At 35.6% G+C, this 8086-nt stretch overlaps 2 protein-coding genes across 2 annotated transcripts; both read right to left on the bottom strand.

Moving 5' to 3' along the window:
- Nucleotides 1–1645: 1645 nt before the first annotated feature.
- LOC145113993 (kirola-like) lies at nt 1646–2505 on the bottom strand. Its single transcript, XM_079050019.1, is given in 2 exon segments — nt 1646–1899; nt 2280–2505. Coding segments are annotated over 2 exon segments (480 nt in total).
- Nucleotides 2506–3888: 1383 nt separating this feature from the next.
- LOC145115938 (kirola-like) lies at nt 3889–5342 on the bottom strand. Its single transcript, XM_079052297.1, has 2 exons — nt 4570–5342; nt 3889–4422 (listed from the first exon to the last, which is right to left on the bottom strand). The coding sequence occupies exons 1-2, from the start codon at nt 4754–4756 to the stop codon at nt 4151–4153; spliced, it is 459 nt and encodes a 152-aa protein (XP_078908423.1). The 5' UTR covers nt 4757–5342; the 3' UTR covers nt 3889–4150.
- Nucleotides 5343–8086: the final 2744 nt, after the last annotated feature.

The following is an 8086-nucleotide window of genomic DNA, read 5'->3' as shown; positions in this document are numbered from 1 at the left end:
TGAGCCAACATATAGTGACACTTAATTTAGGTATAGCTAAAGACAACTACCAACACATAGAGGTCTTCTAGCCACACATAACATGTGTGGGTAAACACCTAAATTTCTTGTAGTGTCTAGATGTAAAATAGAAAAACAAAACAAAACAAAACAAAACAAAGAGTTTCAGCTTAGAGGAAGAACACAAATAAAAAGTTTTAAATATGGAACAAAGTTCCAACTCAGTTCTGGAGTTCAAAAAATAAGGGTTTACCTGATATTGGATTATGAATGTCTTGCATATGAAAATGAGAGAAAAAGAAGGTATAAGGTGGCAACTCGAATAGAAAGTGGTGATGCCGAAGGAGATGGTGGTTAATGGAATTTGGTGATTTTCTTGAAGAGATGGAGAGAGGGGCAGAGAAACATAAGGTACAAATAGTGGCAAAGATAGCGATGAAGGTGAGGTTTGGTGTTGTTTTGAAGTCCGACAAACATGGAAGTCTGAACCTGAACTATAATGGCTTCCTCCAAAGTAACCGACACTACTTCGCCCACCCTTCCATTCTTCTCCTTACTCTCCATCCACCAAATTACTTCGCCCACCCTTCCATTCTTCTCCTTATTCTCCATCGATGTGGCTTAGAAGTTTTTGATGAGAGAGAAGAGGATAAATCTGATTTCTCCATACTAAATAGTTTGAGGAGGAGAGCTTAATAGTAAGCATATGAAGAAGAGTATTCATAGGGATATCATGTTCTGTTGCCATGGAGATCGAGAACATGGACAGAAAAACCAGTAGAAAAAAAAAGAGGCGTAGTTAGGATTTTTGTTTTAGAAGAAGGATCTTTTATTTGGTTGATACGATATAAGACGTATGACCCCAATTCTTTTCATATATTTTACAAAAGATTACAGGGCATATAAATACAAATAATGAGAAGATAAAAAAGGAAAATACAACAGGATAATAAAGAATAGAATCAATATAAAAAAGGGAGATTATCCGTTATCGTTGATAGAATCTCCGATCTAGGAAAGAGATTTTATTGTCGGACGCCTACATACCGAACCACCACTGATCTCCTCCCCCCGCATAACCGCCACTGAAATCCGCCGCCATTGATTATACTCTACTCATTTTGATTTTGATCTTCGTTTTCTGTTTGGATCTATTTTTAGGTTAGGATTTTTTATTCAAATCGAGTGATAGAGAATGGTGGTGAATGGTTTCTTCAAGATCTATGTTTCTTGATTTTAGGTTTTGATGACCACACATAGAAAATAAATCCAGAAAAATAGAAGGATTAGCTTATGTGACAAACCACATAAACCAATCCTATAACTTGTTAAAATAAATTACCTAAATATAACCGAACCTGCATAGTTGACTTACCACACAAGACAATAATGAATTATTTGTTTTGGAAATCTAAAGACAGTTTCAAACAACACAAATCATTTGGAAACAAGAATAATTATACATATATACATCATACATTACATTACTTAAAAAAAAGATTCATGTTTACGCCAGTAGCACCACCCATTTCTTACTCCTTACTCACAAGCGACGTGGTTTATTATTTCAATCGGAGAAAAACACATTCATATCGACTGACACTTAACTTCCTTACGTTTTCTTCTTTAAGTCGAAGTTACATCACTACTTAGTGCTGCTATAGGTATCCAAGTCCTTGATCAGATCACAAAGGTAGTCCATCAGGGAAGTTGGATATGGTACACTTGTGTCAGGCTTCTCAAACTCAAACGTCCAAGTAGCCACCTCTTTATCACCTTTTTTGTCAACATTTAGTATGGTTGTAAAGGTCTCGAATAACTCATCCACTAGATCTCCTCCGATTACCTTGAACACAATTATGTGTCGTTTCAGACGGAAATCCATAACTAACTGTTTTACTGACGATCGGAAAGAAAAGTACCGACGAATTACCAGCAGACTGTTTTACCGACCGACGGATAAGTACTTTGACCAAGTTTAACTTATTTATTGAAGGAAAGTGGTTGAACAAATTTAACATTTTTATTCCTATTGATTTCCGTCTTTGATCCATCGCCAAAGTTAGGGTTTATGTTTTTGTCACTGGTTTGTCGACCACTACTAGAGTACTAGGTATTCATTCCGTGATTATCGACGATCTATTATGTCAATAAAAAATTAGGGTCCCTTCTGGTAGTGATATATATTATAGTTTTGAACTAGACAACTATTTATGATTTTCTATCCAATTTTCAAACCATAAAGACACCAGATTCTACAAAAATTATTAAACATGTACAAATGGATAAAGAGCATGATTAGGGTTTGCCCTATTACATACCATGAGTGTAGTGCCAAGAGATGACAGATCCAACGACCCCCCTATCACCATCATGCAGATCACAACCATGACCCTTATCAGGGGATATCACAACTATCTCGTTCGGGTTGTACCTAATGAGGTTGCAGATATCCTCCTTCTTACTGACCTCAACATGACCAATTAACTTTCCACATAGAGTCATCTCTCAAATTAATGTCACAACCCTAAGCCACTTGTTTACAAGATAGAGTTGATGAGTCTGTGGAAAATGTTGCCAACAACGTTGGCTTGAAATACAAATTTTTGGTTGCTTTATACAGCATTAATAGTTTGATAAACTTACTTAATATTTTTAAGACAACACTTTGTAAACGTATAACACAATAATGTAACCATTTTTTCTTGTTTTTAAGGTTGCAATTTTGTATAATAATTTATTATCTATAACCTTAAATATATAATGTCACTCACAATCCCAGTATATTATACATTCTTGCCACAAAGGAAAATGCTCTAGACCTTTACGGGTTTTAATGGTTAAATTGCAAGAAAAAAAATCAAGAGTAACATTTTTGTCAATATAACCGAAATATAGAGATTTTTTTTTGTAGATTTCCTTTTTTTTTTCTTTTACCACAACTATAAAAGATATATTTTTTTCTTTCATCACATAAATTTTAAACTCCCATTACTTTTAAATTTTCTTTCTAATAATTATTAAACCATTGTCATTTTAAAATCACACATTTTAATAATTTGTATAAAACGCTTAATTGTTTAATTTAAATATAACATTAAATGGTTAAATTAAATCGAAATGACAGTATACTATAAAAAACACATTTTTTCTTTCATCAGATGCATTTGAAACTTTAATGACTTTTCAATTTCTTTCTAAATATAAATCAATTTCATCAAAGATGTGTACCAATATTTTTGAGTTGATGAACCGATTGATATATTGTTTGGATTAATTAATTAAGTTCATCCATATATTCCCGGTGGTGGTATGCTACATGAGGATTCTATCTTTGGAATATAGACGGGGTTTTTTCATAACATCAATTAAATATAATCTTACGAAATAATTTTAAATCATAAAGATACAAAACATGTAGAATTTATGTTTGTCAAGCAGCAAAACAAGATGGAATTGAGAAGTGACATCGTAAATATATACGAGGAAGATAATATTTCCGATGAGACAACGATTAGTTGCGTAAACATGTGTTTTATCGTGATATTAACAGAGACTTGGTCTAATTAAATAATGATATATATTAATTTGTTTGAGTTATGTGCCATATTGCATAATGTTTAGTATTTTTTTTAGTGCCTAGTTAAATAATTATATGTAATAATTTGTTTGACTTATGTCTCATGCGTGTTGCATAATGTTTAGTTTTTGTAGTCCTGCATTTTTATATTGCAACTTACTGGTTTCTTATGAGCTTAAGGCTATTTTAGTATGTTAATTTATTATTGCTGTTTTCTCTATATTATTTGTCTAGATTGATCATATATAGACAAATTATGAATAATTTGTTTTAACTGGAAATCCAAAGACAGTTTCTCACAACACAAATTATTGGGAAACGAGAATACTGATACATAAATACATCACAATATCACATTACTTCAAAGAGATTCTTGTATAAAATACTACACCGCCGGGCATGTTTCTCTCCTTATTCACCATCTAGGTATACGTACGCAGCAATTTATTCTTTCATTCAAATGAAGAAACACACATACATGCATTCAGAGACTAAAAAGAGAACCTCCCTTCATTAATTTCCTTCTTTTATTAATTAATGTAGAAGTAGAAGTAGAAGTTGCAGAACTACTTAATTAGTGCTGCCATGGGCATCCAAATCCTTGACCAGATCACAAAGGTAGTCCATCAGAGAAGTTGGATATGGTACACTCACATCAGGCTTCTCAAACTCAAAGGTCCAAGTAGCCACCTGTCCATCACCCTTTTGTTCAACATGCAATATGATTGTAAAGCTCTTGTATAGCTCCTCCACTAAATCTCCTCCGATTACCTTAAACACAGCCATGTGGTTTTTCTCATTCACTGCTTCAATTATCTGTTTACAAATTTTTCTTTTTCCCTCTTAATATTTTTCATGCAAAGATCAATGCAAAACAAATTATCGTTAGTCAGTATGTCATATATAGTTATGAACTAATGATCCATGATGCATTATGTACTATCCAAATCAATGAAATAACCAGAACTAGGATTTGGTGTATGAAGTACCATGAGTGTAGTGCCAAGAGATGACAGATCCAACGGCTCCCCTTTCACCATCATGCAGTTCACAGTCATGAACCTTATTAGGGGCTATTGCAACTATCTCATGGGGGTTGTGCCTGAAGAGATCATGGAATACATCTCCCTTCTTACTGATCTCTACATAACCAATTAACTTTCCAGATAGAGCCATCGATCTCTTATGTATTTAATGCCACAGCCCTTCAACCACTGATATAGAAGAGACAGTTTAGGAGTTTTTGTGAAAAATATGGCCGATCACAGTTGGCCTTATATACAAAACTTTGGCTATTAGTTTCTGCAAGTTCTTATCTCGCATTTAATACGGAAAACAGATATCTCATTAAATACTCACGTCACCTGTTGGTTGATAATCAAATGCGTAATTCAATGTAAAGTAATTGATGTCGTTCATGATTGAGTTGCACCACGTGAACTCGTGGTGCAACTGATAGCTTATTTTATTTCCTTATTTTTATTAGTTTATTTTAGATTTTTAGCTCTTTTTATTAGTATTGCATTGTATATTCTTTATTTTCTTTAGTATGGATCGTACCGGGTGCTTTTTATGTTGCATGAGGAATTTTGCAGGGTTTTGGAGCTTATTGCGATTGTGGATTAGAGTGAAGACAGACTTGTGGGCTCTCGAGGCGCTATTGGGCTTGGCGGATCCACCAAAGGAGATTTGGGCTTAAAAAGATAAAGGCTTGGATGAAGTGGGCTTGTGAAGATGGATCATGGATAATTAATTTTGGGTTTGGAGCATCCACATTTGAAGATAAAAGATGATTGGCTGATTTGAATTACATGGATATGGAGGGGACCAAAGGAATCTTTGGTAGTGGAAGGGTGGAGTGGTGGAATGAAGGACCAATAGCATAACAACAACATTTGCGCAGGTGGAATTTTCGTCGCTCGGGTACCCGCGCAACTGCCCAGTTTGGGCATTTTGGTCATTTAGCTCACCATAACCTTGGGGGATCAGATCTAGCAGTCATAACTTCGATTTTACACCATTGGAGACTTGTAGGAGGCGATTTTTGAAGCTCAATACTCATTTCTCTTCATCTTTGCAAGATTTTTGGTAGCTTCTTTATGCAATTAGACTTTTGTGATTGTTGTTCTATTGCCATGAGTGGCTAAACTCTTTATATTGGTTAACTTTGGTTAAAACCTTTGAATGTTTGTGGGTTTTTGAAGGATTCATGCTAGATTATCAATTATCTTATGTTTATGGTTCTAGATCATATTTCTTATGCTTGTTTAATGCTTTGATCATGAGCTTGGCACTTGAATGAGCTATTGTTAGTTTATTTCTTTGGTTTTGCATTGAATCATTGAATTAACTTAGAACAAGGGCTTTATGATGGTAAAAATCATCTCTAGTTTATGAATCATAGCTCCTTTATGGATGTGTAAGCATTGACATCCTCTAGGAATTGGGGATTCCTTCTTTCTTAAGGCTAATTAACTTCTTGGGTTCAATTGCTTCAATTAAACCCTTGATCTTGATTAAGAGGGTGTGTTGTGGGCTTCCCCAACCTCCATACTACCTAAGAGGAATCTTGGCATATCATGCTTCATGATTGCTATAACCAATTTGGGATGAATGATAAGCTTCATGTTGAATCCTAATGATAAGCACACAAATGTTCATTGTGTTGAATTGCCTTAGTTAACCAACTCTCTCCACTTTGTGAGCATCTCACTATCTTGCTTAATTGCAAGTTTTTAGTTATTCAAGTCTTTTAGTTTTCAAGCAATCATAACACCCCCCCCCCCCTTTTTTTAGTTTAATTGTAGTTAGTTAGTTTATTTACTATAGTTCTTTTAGATTGCATTGGTGATTGAATACAACCATTTCCCCGAGGATCGATGCCCCTTTTTACCATTATATTACGTTTTATTTGCAAACAAAGGGTGTAATTTGCTTGGTGGACTTGACATTTCCCATCAAGTTTTGGCGCCGTTGCCGGGGAAGTTGGTTATTGTTATTTGATTGTTTATGCCTAGGTCTACAAGAACCGGTGAACTACTCTACAATCCGGAAATTGAAAAAGAAGCAAAAAGGTTGAAAAAGTTAGCCAAACAAGCAAAGCAACAACAACTCGTTCAAGCTTCTTCCTTTTCTCCACTAATCAACATAGAAGATCAAGTTCATACTTCAAGTGATACCGACACCGAGCCGAGTTCTCTAATTGTTGGTCATTCCTTTGAAGACATTCCGTTTGAAAACTACATAGCCATGAATCACACTCCACCTCACAATCCCAACCCAAACAATCAAGATGCCAATACCCCACCCCAACAACCAAGACAACAACAACAAGAGCCTCTCATTGATATGCCACCTTGGAATCAAGCCCTTCCTCAAAACCAACCTAATTATCAACCACCACAACCACCAAACCAACAATTCTACCAAAACAACCAACCTCAAAACAATGTTTTTCAAGTTCAACAAGTACATTATTCTAATCAACCCAATTACCAACAACCTCCAATGTACCAAAACCCAATGTACCCCCAACAACAACCTCCTTACAACCAATACCCTAACTACCAACCTTATCCACCACTAATCTACAATCCCCAACAATACCCATACCCACCTTACCAACAACATCCTAATTACTTGCAACAAACTCCCAATTACCCCAATCCACCCAATCCCCCTCAAGAGTTGACACTTCGACAAATGATGGAGATGGATGTTACTCACACACCTCTTGGTATTGTTTATCCCGCAAACCGCCGAGGGATTGAATTGAAGTCAAGTTTCATACATCAACTCACCAAGTTCCATGGTTTGGATAGAGAAGATCCTCAAAGGCATTTGAAGTCCTTTCATATGATATGTGTTAGCATGTTGCCCGAAAATGTGACATTGGATGATTTCAAGCTAACCGCCTTCCCACTCACCTTGGAAGATAAAGCTAGAGAGTGGTTATTCAACTTACCACCGGATCTATTCACACATGGGAAGAGTTACTCAAAGCCTTCAATAGCAAGTTCTATCTCACCTCCCGAATTTCAAGCCAAAGAAGTGACATTTTGGGGATTCGTCAAGGGGAGAATGAGACTTTTCATGATTTTTGGGAGCGATTCAACAACTTATGTACAAGTTGTCCTCAACACAATATACCCGAACAACTACTTCTTCAACAATTTTATGAGGGTATGAATGAAAAAGATCGAAGGATGATTGATGCTTCAAGTGGTGGTGACATCTTCAACAAGACACCTCAAGAGATAAGATCACTTTTTGGAACCATTTCTCAAAATCAAAGGAACTTTGGGACTAGAAATGACATGAAGAGAAATTCTCCACAAGTAGTTGGTGAAGTTAGCAACACTCAACACTTGGAATCAAAGCTTTTAGATTTGGCTAATGTGCTAAGTCAAATGGTGGTGGGAAGTGGTCAACAATTGATGGTATGCGGTATTTATGCAATGACGGGGCATTATACGGATAAGTGTCCCACACTTGGAAGTGAACCGG

This window comes from Lactuca virosa, chromosome 5, assembly GCF_052849685.1.
Source record: "Lactuca virosa cultivar CGN04683 chromosome 5, Lactuca_virosa_CGN04683_v6, whole genome shotgun sequence".
Classification (NCBI taxonomy): Eukaryota; Viridiplantae; Streptophyta; class Magnoliopsida; order Asterales; family Asteraceae; genus Lactuca; species Lactuca virosa.
Note: the sequence above shows the minus strand (reverse complement) of the source record. Positions and strands in the feature narration are given on the sequence as shown.

Excerpts from the sequence above, each read along its gene's own strand:
- LOC145115938 (XM_079052297.1), bottom strand. The coding sequence starts at position 4,756 with ATGGCTCTATCTGGAAAGTTAATTGGTTATGTAGAGATCAGTAAGAAG. Across the intron at positions 4,423-4,569 it reads CTCTTGGCACTACACTCATG|AGGGAAAAAGAAAAATTTGT; the intron begins GTACTTCATACA and ends AAAAATATTAAG.